The sequence below is a fragment of the Scyliorhinus torazame genome, chromosome 7 (assembly GCF_047496885.1).
Source record: "Scyliorhinus torazame isolate Kashiwa2021f chromosome 7, sScyTor2.1, whole genome shotgun sequence".
Taxonomy (NCBI): Eukaryota; Metazoa; Chordata; class Chondrichthyes; order Carcharhiniformes; family Scyliorhinidae; genus Scyliorhinus; species Scyliorhinus torazame.
The window spans coordinates 82,669,549-82,689,818 of NC_092713.1; the positions used below are offsets into that span (position 1 = coordinate 82,669,549).

The 20,270-nt window shown below is 46.5% G+C and overlaps 1 protein-coding gene across 1 annotated transcript in view; it reads left to right on the top strand.

Moving 5' to 3' along the window:
• frem1b (Fras1 related extracellular matrix 1b) overlaps positions 1-20,270 on the top strand; it is a 377,590-nt gene that overhangs the window by 137,069 nt on the left and 220,251 nt on the right. The window contains exons 10-12 of the mRNA XM_072510980.1: positions 7,730-7,872; positions 12,058-12,254; positions 13,411-13,501. Coding sequence (XP_072367081.1) covers positions 7,730-7,872; positions 12,058-12,254; positions 13,411-13,501 — 431 coding nt within the window. The remainder of the gene's footprint in view (positions 1-7,729; positions 7,873-12,057; positions 12,255-13,410; positions 13,502-20,270) is intronic.

The window sequence follows — 20,270 nt, forward strand, 5'->3', positions numbered from 1 at the left end:
CTCCATTTTAATTGGGAAACCCCTTATTTTTAAATTGTGCCCCTGGACCCTGGTTCGAACATGGGGTGGAATTCTTTGACCATTTGCTTGCGGGGAGGGGGTCTCTTCCTATCCCGCCAACACCACACCCCTACTCATGGGTTTGCTGGTGGCGTGGGGTGGCTTCAATAGGAATTACCATTGACAGAGGCGGGACTAGAGAACCCTGCTGCCAGGGAACGGCACTCCGTTTCCCGCCACCGAGAAACATGCGGCCGGGAGGCAAAGGAATCCCACCCACCCTCTCCGCATCTACCCTGGCAAGCCCCCTCAGAATTGGATATGTTTCAATAAGATCACCTCTCATTCTTTTAAACTCCAAGGAATGGAGGCCCAACCTCCTCAATCTTTCCTCCTTAGACAACCCCTTAATTCCAGGAATGAGACTAGTGAACCTTCTCTGAACTGTTTCCAATGTAATTATATCCCTCTATAATTATGGAACTGCAGTACAGTACAAAAGGTTACACAGTACTCTTGGTAAGGTACCACCAATGCCCTGTAGCGTTGTAACAAGGCTTCCTTACTTTTATTGCTTCCTTACTTTCAATTGAGACCAATATTTGATTTGCCTTCCTAAATACATGCTGGACCTGCATATTAACATTTTGTTATTCATGTATAAAGGTAGGTTCCTGAGCATGCTGACCACAGCATACTGCAGTCTCTTTCCTTTTGAGTTATATTCTGTTTTTCTGTTCTTCCTTCCAAAGTAGACAACCTCATAATTTCCCACATGATACCCCGACTGTCAAATTTTGGCCAACTCACTTAACCTATCTGTCCTTTTGAAGAATCTTTGTACCATCCTCACAACTTGCTTTCTTGCCCTTTTTTGTACCATCAGGAAATCTGACTGCAATACAGGCAGTCTCTTCATCCAAGTCATTAATAAGTCGCTGAGGCCCCAGCACTGATCCCTGGGGCACTCCACTGGTTACAGTTTGCCAATCTGAAAATGATCCATTTATCCCAACTCTTTGTTTCCTGGTCATTAGTCATCAGCAATGGCAGGACATGGTTTTGTGAAAAGAAAATTGTGTAAGACTAATTTGTTAGAATTCTTTGAGGAAGTAACAAGCAATGTGGATGAAGGGGAACCTTTAAGTGTACTTAGATTTCCAAAAGGCATTCTATAATGTTCCACATCAAAGTATACTTCACAAAATAAGAGCTCATGGTACAGGTGGTAACTGTGTCAGAGTCAGGGGGATGAAGAGTGACAGGGATTTCTGCGTAGTCCGTGGCAGGGTCAGCAGGAGGGCGAGGCGACAGTGGAGGATCACGTAGCGACTGTGGAACGAGACGAAGGGCGCGTCGATTGCGGCGCAGAATGGAGTCATCCAGTAGATGAACCAGGAATGAGCGGGGGGCCACCTGCCGAAGGACAACAGCGGTTGCAGACTAGCCACCATCCGGAAGATGGATGCGGACTTTGTCATCTGGAGCCAGAGCAGGGAGATCAGCTGCACGGGAGTCATGAGCTGCCTTGTGCTGTGCACGAGACAGCTGCATCCGGTGAAGGACCGGAACGTGGTCGAGGTCTGGGACATGAATGGACGGCACCGTCGTCCTCAGAGTACGACCCATGAGCAACTGGGCTGGCTACAGGCCAGTGGACAGTGGGGCGGAGCGATAGGCCAGCAAGGCGAGGTAGAAATCGGACCCAGCATCGGCAGCCTTGCAGAGGAGCCATTTGATTATATGTACTCCCTTCTCCGCTTTGCCATTGGATTGGGGGTACAGGGGACTGGATGTCACATGGGCAAAATTGTACCGCCTGGTAAAGTTGGACCATTCCTGGCTGGCGAAGCAGGGACCATTGTCCGACATAACCGTGAGCGGGATGTTGTGTCGAGCAAAGGTTTCTTTACAGGCACGACTGACCGCAGACAAAGTGATGTCGTGCAACCGTATCACCTCCGGGTAATTTGAAAAGTAGTCCACGATCAGGACATAGTCTCTACCCAGCGCATGGAACAGGTCGAAGTTGGTCCATGGTGACGTGACCAACTCATGGGGCTGGCTGGAAGCGTTGACAAGTGGGGCAGTTGAGCACTGTGTTGGCTATGTCTTCATTAATGCCGGGCCAGTACACTGCCTCTCGGGCCCGGCAGCGGCACTTTTCCACGCCAAGGTGGCCCACGTGTAGTTGCTCCAAGACAAGCTAGCGCATGCTATGCGGGATGACAATGCGGCCCAGTTTTAGAGGAACCCTGTCTACTACCGCCGGGTCATCTCTGACATTATAGAACTGAGGGCATTGGCCCTTGAGCCACCCATCTGTTAGGTGGCACAAGACACGCTGTAGCAAAGGGTCAGCCGCCGTCTCGCGGCGTAGTTGGACGAGGCGTTCACCCGTGGCAGGTACATTAGAGGCCGTGAATGCCACATGGGCGTTAACCTGGCAGACAAATCCCGCTGGGTCACATGGAGTGTCGCCTGCCCTGGAGGGAGCGTCAGCAATGATGAGGTCTTAGCCTGGGGTGTATACCAACTGAAAGTCATATCGCCGGAGCTTGAGAAGAATACGCTGGAGGCGTGGCGTCATGTGGTTCAAGTCTTTCTGTATTATATTGACCAGCGGGCGATGGTCGGGCTCGACGATGAATTGAGGAAGTCCGTAGCCATAATCCTGAAACTTAACCACACCGGTCAGAAGGCCCTGGCACTCCTTTTCTATCTGCGCGTAGCGCTGTTCCGTGGGGGTCATGGCACGTGACCCCCATATGCAATGGGGGCCCATGATGAGGCCTCATCACGTTGAAGGAGCACTGAGCCAATGCCGGATTCGCTGGCATCGGTCGAAATTTTGGTCTCCTTTGCTGGATCAAAGAAAGCTAAGACCGGGGCCGTGGTCAGTTTTTTTTTGACTTCTCTCCATTCGCGCTCGTGGGCAGGGAGCCATTGGAAGTCTGTCGTCTTCCTGACCAGGGTCGTGAGAGCCGTGGTATGAGAGGCGAGGTTAGGGCTAAATTTCCCTAAAAAATTGACCATGCCCAGAAATCGGAGGACCACCTTCTTGTCCTCTGGTGTTTTCATAGCTGTGATAGCAGCTACCTTGTCCGCATCCAGCTGCACACCCAACTGGGAGATGTGGTCGCCGAGGAACTTGAGTTCCGTCTGACCAAAAGAGCATTTGGCCCTGTTGAGGCAGAGGCCTTGCTCACGTATACGTTTGAATACGCGCTGGAGGCGACTAACATGCTCCTGCGGGGTGGTGGACCAAATGATTATGTCGTCGACATAGACGCGAACACCTTCAATGCCTTCCATCATTTTTTCCATAATCCTATCGAACACTTCTGAAGCAGATATGATCCCAAACGGCATCCTGTTGTAACAATATCTGCCAAAGGGGGTATTAAATGTGCAAAGTTTCCTGCTGGATTTGTCGAGCTGGATTTGCCAGAATCCCTTTGAGGCGTCGAGTTCGGTGAAGAGCTTGGTGCGAGCCATCTCACATGTGAGCTCTTCGCGCTTTGGAATTGGATAATGCTCCCTCATGATATTGCGATTTAGATCCTTGGGATCAATGCAAATTCTCAATTCGCCGGAAGGCTTTTTTACACATACCATGGAACTGACCCAGTCGGTCGGTTCCGTGACTTTGGAAATCACTCCATGGTTCTGGAGGTCCTGCAGCTGCTGCTTGAGGCAGTCCTTCAGGGGTGCTGGGACCCTCCGAGGTGCATGCACCACAGGCGTGGCATTCTGTTTTAATAAGATCTTGTAGGTGTATGGGAGCGTGCCCATGCCCTAGAAGACGTTGTGGTGCTGGTTGATGATGGCGTTGAGTTGCGCCCTGAAATCGGTGTCCTGAAAGGCAGACGTGTCATCAGGAGAGAGAGAGTGAACTCTCTGAACTAGGTTCAACAGCTTGCATGCCTGCGCACCAAGCAGGGAGGCTTTCGAGGAGCCCACGATTTCAAAGGTACGGATGGCTTTGCGTTACCTGTGCGTCACTTCAAGTTGGCACTAGCCGCTGGCATCAGTGGCATTTCCATTGTAATCTAATAGCTGGCAAGCTGATGGAAGGATAGCTGGTTTGACACGAAGGCTTTGGAAGTCAGACCGCGCAATGAGATTGGCGGAGGCACCAGTGTCCAGGCGGAATCGTATTTGGGACCGGTTGACCGTCAGGGTGGCACACCACTCATCGTCTGGATCGATGCTGCATACTGACAGAGGCTGGATTCTTTGCTTCAGGGACACCCTGTTTTTTGTAACGATACCGACTCAAAAAGGCGCCTTCGGGTCCTCGGTGTCAATGTTGGGTAGCAGGTCCAAATCGGGCTCGGTGACCGTGGGCTGAATGGCCCGGACATTCCTGCAAAGCTGGCTGAAGCGATGTGAGTTGGCAGGCTGAGCTGCTCGGCATAAAGCAGCACAGTGTCCAAGTTTGCCACATCTCAGGCGTTGTCGGGATTTGGCGGGGCACTGCCGCTTTAAATGGGCGGAGCCACAGCTGCGGCACGTCAGAGTGTCAGTATGTTCGCTGCGCCACCGCGCATGCGCGGTGCGGTCGTATGTGGTGCACGCCTGCGCATTACGTTCGTCGCCGTCCCCTCGTTTGGTGCGCACAAGCCCGGGAGTCTGCGAAAAGCGCGGGAGTCCGCGAAAAGCGAGGGAAATGGCCGCCCTCATCCAAGCTGAGGCCCTGGAGTTGCTCGATTGCTTGGACCCGTTCCACCTCGTGGGGACCTTGCCGTGCCGTTTCAGCCACTTGGATGTGGGAATACCGACTAGTGGCGTGTTCATGTAGCACACAGGTCTCGATGGCGGTCGCTAGGGTGAGCTGCTTTACCTTGAGGAGCTGCTGGTGTAGGGGGTCCGACTGAACACCGAAAACGATCTGGTCGTGTATCATGGAGTCGGAGGTGGGCCCGTAGCTACAGGACTGCGCAACCATGCGGAGATGGGTGAGAAAGGACTGGAAAGGTTCATCCTTACCCTGCAAATGCTGTTGGAATACATAGAGCTCAAAACTTTAATTCACCTCTATGTTGCAGTGAGTGTCAAACTTGAGAAGGACCGTCTTGAACTTTGTTTTATCTTCATCATCCGCAAAGGTGAGAAAATTGAAAATGTGGATGACATGGTCCCCGGCCGTGGATAGGAAGAGAGCAATCTTCCTGGTTTCCAAGGCATCCTCCCGGTCTGTGACTTCAAGGTAGAGTTGGAAGCGTTGTTTGAATATCTTCCAGTTGGCCCCTAGGTTACCGGTGATGCGGAGCGGTGGCAGCGGGCAGATGCTGTCCATTTTGCAGGATGACGGTAGGAAGGCAGATCACTTGCAGGTAGGTCTAAGAAGTTCTAATATCCCTCATCTCCTGGTATCATGATGTGTTAGGTGCTCTGGATCCGTGGAACACATACAGGCCACCAACACTTAATATAGTGCAACACTATTTTATTAAGTCAGAAACTGTTGAACATACTTTCACTGTGGGCTAACACGATATTAGATTGAACTAAAGACCTATGCCTTGTCCTAACCAGTCTATGCACTCAGCACATGGTGAAGATCTGTGCTGCAAGCTGTAAGCTCTGTCCTACTAGGAGGCTGCAGCTTAAATGAGCGGGAACTCTGATGCCCCCTGTCTTCATAGTGCGTGTGCTCTAACTGGTGATTGGCTGCGGTGTTGTGTGTGTTGATTGGTCCCACTGTGTGTCCATCAGTGTGTGTGTATCTGCACCATGATATACTGGTGTATATTATGACAGGGATAATACGTCATTTTTGGATTGGCAAGCTGTAACTAGTGGAGTGCCGCATGGATCAGTGCTGGGCCCTCAATTATTTATGATCATTATTACTGACTTGGACAAAGGGACCGAATATATTGCAGCTAAATTTGCTGATCACACAAAGATAAATAGGAAAGGAAGTTGTTTAGAGGAAATAAAGAGTGTACAAATGGAGATAGATAGGTTCCTAGAACCCTAGAGTGCAGTAAGAGGCCAATTGGCCCATCGAGTCTGCACCAACCCTCTGAAAGAGCACCCCTCCTAGGCCCATTCCCTTAACCTATCCCCATAACCCCACCTAACCTGCACATTTTTGGACACGAAGAGGCAATTTTAGCATGGCCAATTCACCTAACCAGCACATCTTTGGACTGTGGGACGAAACCAGAGCACCTGGAGGAAACCCACGCAGACACACACAGACACAGGGAGGACGTGCAAACTGCACACAGTCACCCAAGGTTGGAATCGAACTTGGGCGCTGTGAGGCAGCAGTGCTAACACTGTGCCACCATGCTGCCCTAAGTGAAGAGGCAACAATTTGGCAGATGGAATATAATGTCGGAAAATGTGAACTTGTCCACTTTGGCAGGAAGAATAGAAAAGCAGCACAGAACTCTATGGACAGAGGCATGCGGGTTTCCTCGTACATAAATCACAAGAAGTTGGTATGCAGGTACATCAAGTAATTAGGAAGGTAAATAGAATGTGCACGTTCATTGCAAGGAGAATCGAGTAGAAAAGTAGGGAAGCATTTGGAGTATTGTGTACTGTTTTGCTCTCCTTACTTAAGAAAGAATATAATTACATTAGAAGTTGTTCAAAGAAGGTCACTCGACTGATTCCGGGGTGGTAAGGGTTATCTTATGAAGAAGGGTTGAGCAGGTTGGGCTATATACACATCTGAGTTTAGAGAAATGAGAAATGACATCATGGAAAAATAGGATCTGGAGGGGATTTAACAGGTTGGATGCTGAGAGGATGTTTTCCCTTGTAGGGAATTCTAGAACTAGGGGACATAGTTTACAAATTAGGGGTCTCCCATGAGATTGGGATGAGGAGGATGTTCTTCTCTTGGAGAGTTGTTGGTCTGTGGAATTCTCTCCCCAGAGAAATACCAATATTTTGATGGGACAGAAGATCAAATTAGGAATCGTTTTGGGAGCCTGATCGTGTCAAGTGGACAGGGGTGGGCACTATGAAAAATTACTTCTCTACACTGTATGCAGAAAGATTATTGATGTGTTTCTAAAGAATATATTTACTATTTTCTTACCGGGTAAAGAAAAGCTGAATAAAATGAACACTGGTTTTCATTCCTCAGGACATCATGTTTACCTTAATAGGAATACATTCTATATCCCCAGATGCCTTGATACATTATGCCTGATTATGTAAGTTAGATGTTAGGAACTCATGTTTCTAGCATGCATATCAGAAGGGCAAGAAAGGAGATCAATAAATCCTGTGGGATTTTTCAATCTACCTTTGTGTCCAAACTTCTCATATGCTTTTGCACCTCCATCCCAATGACACAAGCTTGTAAAATATATCCTCATAGTATTTTCCTGTTACTTTTTGTAGCTGCTCAATGTTTGGAATAGTGGATCCCGTGCCACTGGAATCAGTGAGAGATTAGATGCAACTGGAATACTCCACAGCCCCTCTGACTAAAAGCATGAAATAAATATTGGAAAGGAAAAAAAGCCAAATACTGTCATTCTCTGCAGTTCATTTGAATTAAATGAGATTTACTATTACTGGCAAATATTTCTAGTAACTATCTCCATCTGGCCAGAAAAGCCAAAATAATATAAAGCAAAAATACTTACATATTGGACATGTTAAATGTGCTCCTCCATACAGCAATTTTATCTGTTATTTTCATGCAAGAACTAATACGTCCTTTAGCATTGTGCTTTTTTTTTTACTTCTACAGGGCATCCTGTGACTACATTTCTGCAACGGGATCTTTTCCAGGGTCTGATTTATTATCATCATTTTGGAGGCGAGGTTTTTGAGGATTCATTCGAGTTCATTCTATCGGATAGCCACGAGCCTCCCAATCTTTCAGACCCCCAGGCAAGCTGTTACTCATTTACTAGACACTATTTTTTTTTTAAACTGTCAGACTTTTTATAGATTCTGAAGATTTGGGGGATATTAATATCGATCTTACTTATTTTAGGCATAAAGAGTTTAAAAGTGCAAAAAAGTAGATAACATGCAATTGAAGTTGTTAGTGCCAAATTATACTTAGACAAATGATGAATTAAACTAAAAAAAATCAATGTTAAGCAAAAAATCTTAGAATCTTTACATTAAATATTGCACTATGTAATCATCCTTGAGTTAAGTTTAGAATAAATGTGTATTTTGTTTTGTGCTGATATAGAGAACCAAAATAAACACTTTCTGCAGGACTTTGTTGAGTAAGGGTGTATAGTTACAGGATATTACACAATTAATCGGGACAGCCAGGGCACAAAAGATTTTGTGTTATCAATAGATAGCCAATTTTACAAGACAAAGTTCTTAGTGCAGAATCCTGGTCAACAGGAAAGCAGGTCACAGATAATTAACTTCACATTATGGCTAAAAGTTGCAACCTCATGCACATAAATGCATAAACAGTAAGGGTGATAGAATATGGTAAGATTTACAACTATGGACTACAATATTAAAAGGACCACAGAAATGAATATTAGTTCACGTGATTTCCAAAGTCCGAGAAGTCAAAGTCCAGAGGGTGTTTCCTTCATGGCGGAGTGCAGTACAGGTGAGTTCCTGGTTGGAGACAGCAATATGAAAATTCTCAAAATAAATGACGCTGTAGAAAGATGAACTTTCTGTACATAGACAACTTGGCAAGTGGTAAGCAGATACTTTTAAAATCAAACGGGCAGCACAGTGGCGCAGTGGGTTAGCCCTGCAGCTTCACGGCACCGAGGTCCCAGGTTCGATCCCGGCTCTGGGTCACTGTCCGTGTGGAGTCTGCACATTCTCCCCGTGTTTGCGTGGGTTTCACCCCCACAACCCCTTAATTGGAAAAAAAAATGAGTTGGGTACTCTAAATTAAAAAAAAAATCAAACAAGTTTCCAGGAGTTGAAAGATGGTGGTTGAGAGACGGTGGTTGAGAGATGGTGGTTGAGAGAGGATGGTTGAGAGAGGATGGTTGACAGATGGTGGTTGAGAGACGGTGGTTGAGAGACGGTGGTTGAGAGGGGATGGTTGGCAGATGGTGGTTGACAGATGGTGGTTGAGAGACAGTGGTTGAGAGACGGTGGTTGAGAGACGGTGGTTGAGAGAGGATGGTCGATAGATGGTGGTTGAGAGAGGATGGTTGAGAGAGGATGGTTGGCAGATGGTGGTTGACAGATGGTGGTTGAGAGACGGTGGTTGAGAGACGGTGGTTGAGAGACGGTGGTTGGCAGATGGTGGTTGACAGATGGTGGTTGAGAGACGGTGGTTGAGAGACGGTGGTTGAGAGACGGTGGTTGAGAGAGGATGGTTGGCAGATGGTGGTTGAGAGACGGTGGTTGAGAGACGGTGGTTGAGAGACGGTGGTTGAGAGACGGTGGTTGAGAGATGGTGGTTGAGAGAGGATGGTTGAGAGACGTTGGTTGAGAGACGGTGGTTGAGAGAGGATGGTTGAGAGATGGTGGTTGAGAGACGTTGGTTGAGAGACGGTGGTTGAGAGAGGATGGTTGAGAGACGGTGGTTGAGAGACGGTGGTTGAGAGAGGATGTTTGAAAGATGGTGGTTGAGAGACGTTGGTTGAGAGACGGTGGTTGAGAGAGGATGGTTGAGAGATGGTGGTTGAGGGATGGTGGTTGAGAGAGGATGGTTGAGAGACGTTGGTTGAGAGACGGTGGTTGAGAGAGGATGGTTGAAAGATGGTGGTTGAGAGACGTTGGTTGAGAGACGGTGGTTGAGAGAGGATGGTTGAGAGATGGTGGTTGAGAGAGGATGGTTGAGAGATGGTGGTTGAGAGAGGATGGTTGAGAGACGTTGGTTGAGAGACGGTGGTTGAGAGAGGATGGTTGAGAGACGGTGGTTGAGAGACGGTGGTTGAGAGACGGTGGTTGAGAGAGGATGGTTGAGAGATGGTGGTTGAGAGATGGTGGTTGAGAGACGGTGGTTGACTGCTTAGAACTGAGAACTGTTGAAGTTGTTTTTGGATGGTGATAAAGCAGCAGTTTGAGCTGTGAGGCTAGAAATATAAAAACAGTCGCATGGGGTTATGTGATAATGAGTTCAATACTACCTTGCAAGAAATTTCTGTTCTCCTGGCAAATATTCATTGTCTCTCTTAGGAGTGAAATGATGGCTGTTAACACTTCTTCAGGTATAACGAGTTTCAATATCTCTCTCTCTTAGTCATTGTCCCAGCTGGTGGAGCCAGTTTATTTGTCAGTCATACAGTTTCATGATTATAATGTAGCCTTACAATGTGGTGTGAGATTCTACAAGGATAATTTTTGTTCCTGTAATCTTTGTTGGAACCTTCCAGAACAGATGGCCAATCTTGTGAGTCATATGATCTGTAACAGCCATTTTTTGGTTCAGCGGAAGCCCATTTTAATATCACAAAAAAGGAATACAGTTTTGGTTTCTTTTTATATCTTATTGACTTAATAGATGTGGTAAGATAACTATCTCTGTTCTTCATTTCTCAAGAAAGTGTAAACATACTTGTTTTTTTTTGTCTCTTTAGACAGTTTCCCAGGTTTTGTGACTCAAACCACAGCTATTGTGAATCTATGCGCCCTGTGCTCCAGTGTGGTTTTATCTACCACATTTAATGTGTGGCCAAGGATCAAACATAAAATCCTATACCAGATATATCACTTACCTTTCCTTGAGCACGGAATTACAAAATTGTTATGGCGAAGGAGGCCATTTGGCCCATCGCACCTGAACCAGCTCTCCAATTAAGCATCATCATAGTGCCATTCCCCTCTCTTTTCCCCGTACCCCTGCACGTTGTTTCTATTCAAATAATAATAATTGCCCTCTTGAATGCCTTAATTGAACCATCCTTTACCACACTTCTAGGCAATGCATTCCAGACCTGAACCATTTGTTTTGTAAAAAGGTTTTTTCTCATATCACATTTGATTCTTTTGCAAATCACTTTAAATCTGTGCCGTCTCATTCGTGATCCTTTTATAAGCGGGACAGCACTATTCGCGACTCCTCAGATACCAAAGCAATCTATGTCCAAATACAGAAAAATCTGGACAATATCAAGGCCTGGGCTAAACAGGAGAGAATCTAACCATTGTCCCATGACATTCAATGGCATTAACATCGCTGAATTTCCCACCATCAACATCCTGGGGGTTACTATTGACCAGAAATTGAGTGGGCTATATATATAAATACTGTGGCTATAAGAGCAGGTCAGAGGCTAGGAATCCTGTAGCAGGTAATTCACCTCCTGACTATCCAAGGTTGTCGACCACCTACAAGGTTAGGTATGTGATGGAAGATTCTCCATTTGGCTGGATGAGTCCAACAACACTCCAGAAGCTTGACACCATCCAGGAGAAAGCAGACCATTTGATTTACACAACATCGACAAACATTCACTCCCTCCACCATCGATTCACAGTAGCAGCAGTGTGCACCATCTACCAGATGTGCTGTGGAAATTCACTAAGACTCCTTAGGCAACACTTTTCAAACCCACAACCACTACCATCTAGATGGACAAGAGCAGCAGACACATGGGAACACATCCAAGTCACACACCATCCTGACTTGGAAAAATATCGCCGTTCCTTCACTGTCGCTGGGTCAAAATCTTGGAACCCCCTCCCTAACAGCACTGTGGGTGTACCTACACCACATGGACTGCAACGGTTCATGAAGGCAGCTCATCACTGCCTTCTTAAGGGCAATTAGGGGTGGGCAATAAATGCTGGCCTAACCAGTGACGCCCACATCTATCCCATGAATGAATGTCTAAAAATCTGTTTACATAATTGAGCCTGCTACCATCTCCAAAAGATTGTTATGTTGTAACTGCAGCGGAGACTAGAGCTTATTTGAAGGTTTGAACAATGTAATTTAAATCACAATCAGCAGGATCATACTCGAGTGATATGAAACAATAAGGGACACCTTCCTTTCAGCAGTCTTTTTGAAATAATTCTATTTATCTTTCAGGTGCCTATGTCTTTTGATATGCCAATGATTTTATTTTATCACTCTTCAGTCACATAGCAAAGCCAATCCTTTACGGTTGTCTTCTTTATCAGATAACAATGATTCATGTAACCCCGGTGAAGGACCAGTTGCCAAAAGAAGTTGATGGCACCATGCGATATTTGGTAGTGAAAGAAACAGAAATTCGACACATCACTAAGAATCATCTGCACTTCACGGACACAGAATCCCCAGAGAATGAACTGATGTACATTATCACTAAACCTTGTTTCTTCCCAACAAAACAGAGGTACGATGTTCATTTTTAAAAAAATTAGTTATCATATACTTAAAGCCAATATACATAAATATATCTGCTAATATGAGTTCCATTATTTTCATATCTGTATGACCACATTTTTTGAGTTCAATAGAATCCAATACATTCACTTTATTTCTTTGTTTCTCTGAGTCATGCAATTGCTGCATCTGCCAATGATAAAGATAATTGTGGACTGATCAATCGCCTGCAGTCCAACATCTATTTCTAATGTCTTTGTGGTTCAGCTGACACTTTGTTACTGCCTCAAACTGTCATGTTTTCTAGCAATGGACAGCATGAGGATGGAGGAGCTCATACTGGCAGATATCTTTAAATACCATTTGCGAGCTCTTCATCTACAGGAGTTCTAGGTCCAGTAAAATTCCTACACATATTTAAATATATTTATTCGTATGAATTCCTCTTGTCTTACATCATTATGAGCAAATATTTTGAATTCAGTAGGATCTAATACTTCAGTCTAATGCTCATCTAGTATTTAGTCAATGCATAAAACTGTGTTTATAATGGGATCAGTTCCAGATTTGTGTCCACTTACTCAGAATTAGACCCAAGGGCTTTTCATAAAGCTTATAGGCATTTTTCTTGTTCCCGATTTGTGCCAAAGTATTTGTGAATCACACGAGGGCTTCATCTCTGATTTCATGAATACAAATATCCACTTGTTTATTTTCTGCCAGTCACTTGAAAACAGCCCTTTGAATTATGTTGGGAACATTATGGACAAATTCTGAAAAATACGATGTGAAAACTATTATATAAACGATTTCTATCTTTTCCACATTCCTATCTGTGATAGGATAAAGTGTAGGACAGTGTGGACCCACGACTTGAACTCTAAGCTGAGCCAATGGTATAAATTCCTTGGAATAATTATTGATGGCTCCATATCACATGGGACAAAAGTGGAAAAATAGAACTATTGCAAAATTAGATTTATTTTCTGTCTGATGTGCATTTTAGAAATGTTTGGAAAACAAATCGAAAATCTAGACTGTCTTGTAAGTTGGACAGGCGTCAGTCCACCATTAATAATAAATAGATTTAAGAAAATGCACTTACTTAGAAAGATTGTTGAGGTTGCTTACCTTACTCCATGTTTTTGTCTTTACCCTTATTGCAGAACGTATGATGCAGGCAAGATAATTTTCACAGACAGTACAAAGAATATGAAAAAGGATCCATCTGTCCCCATGCTGAAATCATTTACACAGGTACCGGAAATAAGATGTTGGGTAACATCACGAGGGACTACGACATTTTGACTCAGTACGACTCATGAAAAATTACACCTAATATTTGACTGTAATTTTCAGTAGGATTGAGCACAAGTATCAAATACAACAGGTTTTCAAATAATTCTTCTACCTGTCACAAAAGCCTTTTGTCACCAGAATCTTTAATGTATTAAATAAAAACTAAATAAATAAAATATGACCCAACATGGGGCTTGGGGTAATGAGTCTGGGTTAAGAGCCCCATTAACTCGCAAATCGGCTCGCCAGGCTTTGAAGGATTTGGGATTTCTGTAACACTGATCCTCCTGCTGGAATGGCACCGGATCATATGTGCATGTGTCCATGGCCATAGTACAGGCCGGGTTTCTTCACAGGCACTTGGTTCCCAATCAAGAGAAGCGTCATTGGGAAGGATGTCCTTTCATCTGACTTTTAATTTTGTCTTAAAACCTAAGAACATAAAAATCATATCCCAATACAGAAATTGGTCATTATTAGGTCATATTATTACACTGTTACCATAATTGCTCATTTGTCTAAAATAAAAGTTTTCATTCGAGGGTTGGGTCCCTGCATTACTGAGAATAGCTCCTGCTCCTGGTGTTGCTGCCAGCCTGTGACTTGCCATAGTTCCCGGCAGTGGGATATCCGCCCTTGTGGGGATCCTTAATTGCACGGGAGGCCTGATGCTGGCCAGTTAAGGCACTTAGTTGCGTCATGTCATGCCTTCCCCTCAAAAGTGATGTGGGGCTCCTGCCAGTTAGCCATCAGATGGCAGGTACCTGCATCGCCAGAACAGAATCCAACCCAATATGAAAGAAATAAAGAGCGGGATTTTCTGACCCCCCACTCACACCATGCTTTCTGGCAACAGGGGCGACACATCATTGGCCCCAGTGGGATCTTACAGACCCACCGATGTATTGGTATTTTGCGTGGTTCGCTCCTTCCACTGTCAGGGGCATCTTTGGGGAGAGTAAAATATCCTGCCAGCGGGAAGAGCTAATAATTAGCTGAGTATTGGATGTTTTAATTTTGTCTTAATACATAAGAACATAAAAATCATATCCCAATACAGAAATTGGTCATTATTAGGTCATATTATTACACTGTTACCATAATTGCTCATTTGTCTAAAATAAAAGTATGTAAGGGACAAATGCAATCATCCTGTTAATTTTTCAAATATGAGAAACTGGAATTTTCAAAGAGTGTTAATCTAGTAAATTCACTTCTGTGGTTGATGTGGAAAGATTAAAAAGCCATAATTTCTACGTATGCTGATGAATTATAACATAGTACAACATTTGTAAACTATTTATTATGTATATGAGGTCAATAAAGTTTAACAAAGAATAGGTTGCATTGTTTTACTATTTCCTTATTTAATTGCTGCAGTAACATTTGTTTGGCAGTTCAGTCCTAAAATAGAGATCCAGGATAAGGCTATTCTGTTGCTTCCTAAAGATGAGAAAGGTCCCTAAATACGTGAGATAAATAATAGCTGAGGCAATCTGTAAATCTCTTGTTTTCTGGATGTGATGTGAAATTTTCCTTGACATTGAAAACAAGTAAAATTAACTTAAGGAAATAGGGAAGTGCTGCTCAAATATAAATTTTATCTGAAACAGAGAAGCTTAAATATATGGGGCTGGATTCTCTGTTTGGGAGACAAGGGGCAGATTCTCCATTAGCCAACGCCGAAAAGGAAAGGCGATTGTGCGGTGAATCGGTTCCGCCACCAAAATCGCGGTAGACGCCAAATGACGCCAAATCGCAATGCTCCAGCATTGCCAAAGTGGCAGGTGGAGAGCAATGCAAACTTTTCCTGTCATTTTGGGGATTATTGCCAGTCAGCGGATATGTGGAGGAGTGAAGTTTACCAGGACAGGGAGCCAAGGGAGTGGGATTGAGGGTAGTGTTCGAGTAAAGATACATGAAAATGAAATGAAAAATGAAATGAAAATCGCTTATTGTCACAAGTAGGCTTCAATGAAGTTACTGTGAAAAGCCCTTAGTCGCCACATTCCAGCGCCTGTTCGGGGAGGCTGGTACGGAAATTGAACCGTGCTGCTGGCCTGCCTTGGTCTGCTTTAAAAGCCAGCGATTTAGCCTAGTGTGCTAAAGCAGCCCCTATACGTGTGGTAGCATTCAGCTGTCAACTCTGTGTGTGTGATGATCTTGACCAAAATGGGGCGCAGTATTCTGCTACTGAGTGTGGGACTGTGAGTGCTGTGGTTCAGAGGGTGGTGGTAGCAGCTTCCCACGTTTAGCCGGCTAGTTTGGCCATCACGTTGTTTCTGGACTTGACCTTGGCTGCAGTTGTTTTAAGGGATGTGAATCAGTGGACTTAAAGCAAGGTCCGGTTTTGGGCGGGTTTGGCGGCACGTTTCTCGGCGGCTGCAGAGCCGAGATTCACCCCGCTAGTCACCAGCACTTTGCCGTTTTTTGGGGCCTTGGGGAATTTCTCCCTACCAAGGCTACAGTTTAGTCGATTTCCTGCTGGAGTCCTCGCAGATCGGGGCACCATTTTGACCAGAAGCCCCCATCTCTTCAGCCCCTCTTTCAGCCTCCCCACTTTCTGCTCCCCCCATTCACCTACCCAACCTTCTATTGGCCCCTGAAACCCCCACTCACCCCCCCCTCTAATGAGCAAGGCACACCCCAGGCCCGACCCCTTGCTGTGCCAAGCTGACCCCTGGGCACCTTTGCATTGCCAGCCTGGCACCATGGCAGTGCTCCTGGCAACCACTGAGACTTTTAAATTTCATCAACATTGATGTTTCATAGTGGGATTGTTGAGACGTTGCGTTCCAGGGTTTCACTGTATCTTGTCCAGTTGGCTTTCTGGAAGTTCCATCGCATCGTCTTGGGGCTGTTGACTACTGGAACACATAGGCCTATATGAAAGAGCAGAGGACTGTGTTGGCTGTGCGGGAAGTCATCTAAGGCAAGGTTCTGTGCAGGGTGGTTAGTCCTCTCAAGAGAACTGAGAACTGACCCAGCACGGCTGGGAGAGTAATCCATAAGACCATAAGACCATAAGACATAGGAGCGGAAGTAAGGCCATTCAGCCCATCGAGTCCACTCCACCATTCAATCATGGTTGATTTCAATTTCAATCGTTACGCCATCTGTGTGAATGGAATTCTCCTCACTATTTGGGGTCATGTATGAGTGTCAGATCATTTCTGGATGCCCGCCGTGTAAGTGCTTCACCGTAACTGTCCAGTGCTGGATTTCCCCAGTCTGAATGGTGACTGTTAAAGTCCCCCACAAAGATGGCTGGGTGGGGGGGTGGGCAAGGCGTGCTACTCCCAGGTGGTGCTTGGGGGCTTGTGGACCTCGGCTATATGGAATCCATCAATCGCTGCCATTGTGCGCCCTCTTCTCCTAGAAATGAAATGGAACATTGTGATGACTATGCTGTGCCGTAAATGCCTTCAAATGTGCGGCCAAAGTGTACTTTTGACAGAGACTAACGTTTCTCAATGGTCCCTGCCAACAACAGAATAGCCCCTCTTCTCCCAAACCCCCGTTGTGGCGTGTCAGCACTGAGCCATCTTCTGCACTTGCGCATCACATTAGGCAACCCCTCATTCGAGCCACTTCACACCCTCACACCCTCAGCCTAGTTCCATCTCCAAAATGGTTAGACACTCACCCTGGCAGATTTCAAGGGGTCATTGAGTTTTTTCTGACACTGAATCCAGGTTCTCCGCATGGTAGCACAGTGGTTAGCACAGTTGCTTCACAGCTCCAAGGACCCAGGTTCTATTCCCGGCTTGGGTCACTGTCTGTGCAGAGTCTGCATGTTCTTCCCGTGTCTGTGTGGGTTTCCTCCGGGTGCTCTGGTTTTCTCCCACACTCCAAAGATGTGCAGGTTAGGTGAATTGGCCATGATAAATTGCTCTTCGTGTCCAAAAAGGGTTAGCTGGGATTACGGGGATAGGGTGGAGGTGTGGGCTTAAGTAGGGTGCTCTTTCCAAGAGTCAGTGCAGACTCGATGGGCCGAATGGGCTCCTTCTGCACTGTAAATTCAATGATTCTATGATCTGCCCTCCACGGCAACCTCCATCCAGCCTGGTTTTGTCTAGCTGCGAGGTCTTCTCTTCTCGTCTTCTGGTATGAGGATCTTCCTGCTATCCTAAACTACCTGGAGGAAGATTCAAAGGGAGTCTTCATCAAACTAAGGGGCTGTCCTGGGTCTGGACACCTGACCAGCTGAAGGATTCATTCTCACCTCCATCTGTGGAGAGATAAAGTGAGTAAAAAGGCTGAATTTTTGTCTTTTCACAAACACTTGCTGCTTATAAGAGGAATGGGGCAGGTGTATTCAAGTGTAATTTCCTCCCTGGCAAGGGACCTGAATTATTCACAACCAGCACAAATGTCATCCACATCTAAAACCAAGTTCTTACATGCTGCAGTAATTAAAAGGATTTAAAAGTCTACTTGGAAAATGCTTCAGCCTCCAAAGTATAATGTTTGGTGTAGCTGCCACAGCCCCGTGACAGGGATGCTTTTAAATGGGTGGCTGTGATCAATGTCTGCTCTCAGACGTTCCATCCCCAATTGGGTGGGTTGCACACAACCTTCCTCTGGTGCTCTTGGGTGACTTCCTTCCAGCCGGCTGTTAATTGGATGAAAGACACACTGGCCAGAATTCTCAAGCCGTTGGGATTTCCTGTTCCCACCTGCAGCCCACCCCTGCCTGTGGCTTTCCCAGCAGCGTAGGGTGGCTCCAAAGGAAGTCCCATTGACAAGCGGCAGGGGAGTGAACGGCGTGCTGCCAAGAAACACACGGCTGGGGACCGGAAAACCCAGCCCATTGTCTTTCAAAGGTAGGGGGGCAGTCGGTGATCTACCTATCTCCAGGCTGGACTCATGCCCACCACCAAGCAGTGTAAAATTCACCCCACTGTTTTCGGTGTAGACCATTTTTCAAGTCTGTTTGAAGTTGTGCCCACATCAGAAAAGTTACTGGGGTGATTCTCCGGGCCCTGCGCCGGGTCGGAGAATTGCCGCAACCGTGCCACGATGCCGGCGCGCAATTCTCCAAGGTGCGGAGAATCGGTGCCATTTGCGCCGTCGCTTTTGGCGCGGCGCCGGCCGCGGGCCGCTGGAATTGGCGGGGCCACCGATTCTCCGGCCTGGATGGGCCGAGCGGCCGGGCGTTTACGACAGAGTCCCACCGGCGCCGTTCACCCCTCTGCGCGAACGGCCGGGGGGTGGCCTGTGGGGTGGGGAGGGGGGCTCCTGCACCGGGAGGGACCTCCGATGGGATCTGGCCCGTGATCGGGGCCCATCGATCGACGGGCCAGCCTCTCCCCCACCCCCCAGGCCTACTTCCCTGCGCGGCCAGCCCCTGAACACCGACACCATGTTGAGTCGGGGCCGGCGCGCTAAAGAAGTCCCCCACGCATGCGCAGGTTGGCGCGGCCCAACTGCGCATGCGTGGGTTGGCACAGCACCCATTTGGCGCCGGGAAAGGAGGCTGGAGCGGCGTGAATTGCTCCAGCGCCATGCTGGCCTCCTGTGGGGGACAGACTAGGTCGTACCCGGGCCCGGTTCGCGCCATCGTGAAACGCGACGGCGTTCACGACTGCGCGAACACTTGGGCTCCATTTGTGAGAATCGCCCCCACTGTTTTCTGTACAGATGTTTCCTGAACTGCCAAGCGTTTCCAGAATTTTTGGTATCTATTCCAAACCAATTTTGGCTCTTTTACTTTTAGGTGGGCGAAGCTGGAAGTAAAGCAACCCTAGTAAAGCACAACAAATCTGACAACATTTACCATGACCATTATTTTCCATTGGTCAAAGGAATTCTTATTTAAGCTATTGAAAGAAATAAGTCCAACAAGCCTCTTACTTTTCAGTAGATTTACCTGTTCACCAACCTTTCCATCATGTGTCTCAGTCTCTTTTTTTCTCCACAAGTGCCTCTTGAATCAATTTATTCTGCCTATTTTATGCCTCTTTTCTGGCAAGTTAGAAGTTGTTTACCTCATGTGTAAAAGGGTTTGCTCAACTCTTTAATAAAATTTCCTTTGAAATGTCTTGCCTCCCTGCCCCTATTATTGAAGGAGTTGGAACAGGCTGTGAATGAGTGGCGAACCTCTTTGCCCAAGCAGCCTTTTTTCATATATGGGGATAGATCTTGGGCATCACCAGATTATTCGATTGTTGATGTCATCAAAGTTGCATTTGATCCTATCATTTTTTAATTCTTTCTTGAGCTTTGGGCATCTCGGCAAGGCCAGTATTTATTGCCCATCTCGAATTGCCCTTGAGGAGGTGGCGGTGAGCAGCCTTCTTGAACCTCTGCAGTCCATGAGGTGTAGGTACACCACAGTGCTGTTAGGGATGGAGTTCCAGAATTTTAACCCAGTCACGATGAAGGAAAGACATAGAACATACAGTGCAGAAGGAGGCCATTCGGCCCAACGAGTCTGCACCGACCCACTTAAGGCCTCACTCTCACCCTATCCCCGTAACCCAATAACCCCTCCTAACCTTTTTTGGACACTAAGGGCAATTTAGCATGGCCAATCCACCTAACCTGCACGTCTTTGGACTGTGGGAGGAAACCGGAGCACCCGGAGGAAACCCACGCAGACACGGGGGGAACGTGCAGACTCCGGACAGTGACTCAGCGGGGAATCGACAATATTGTTCCAAGTCAGGATGGGGTACAGCTTGGAGGGGAACTTGCAGGTGGTGGTGCTCCCATGCATCTGCTG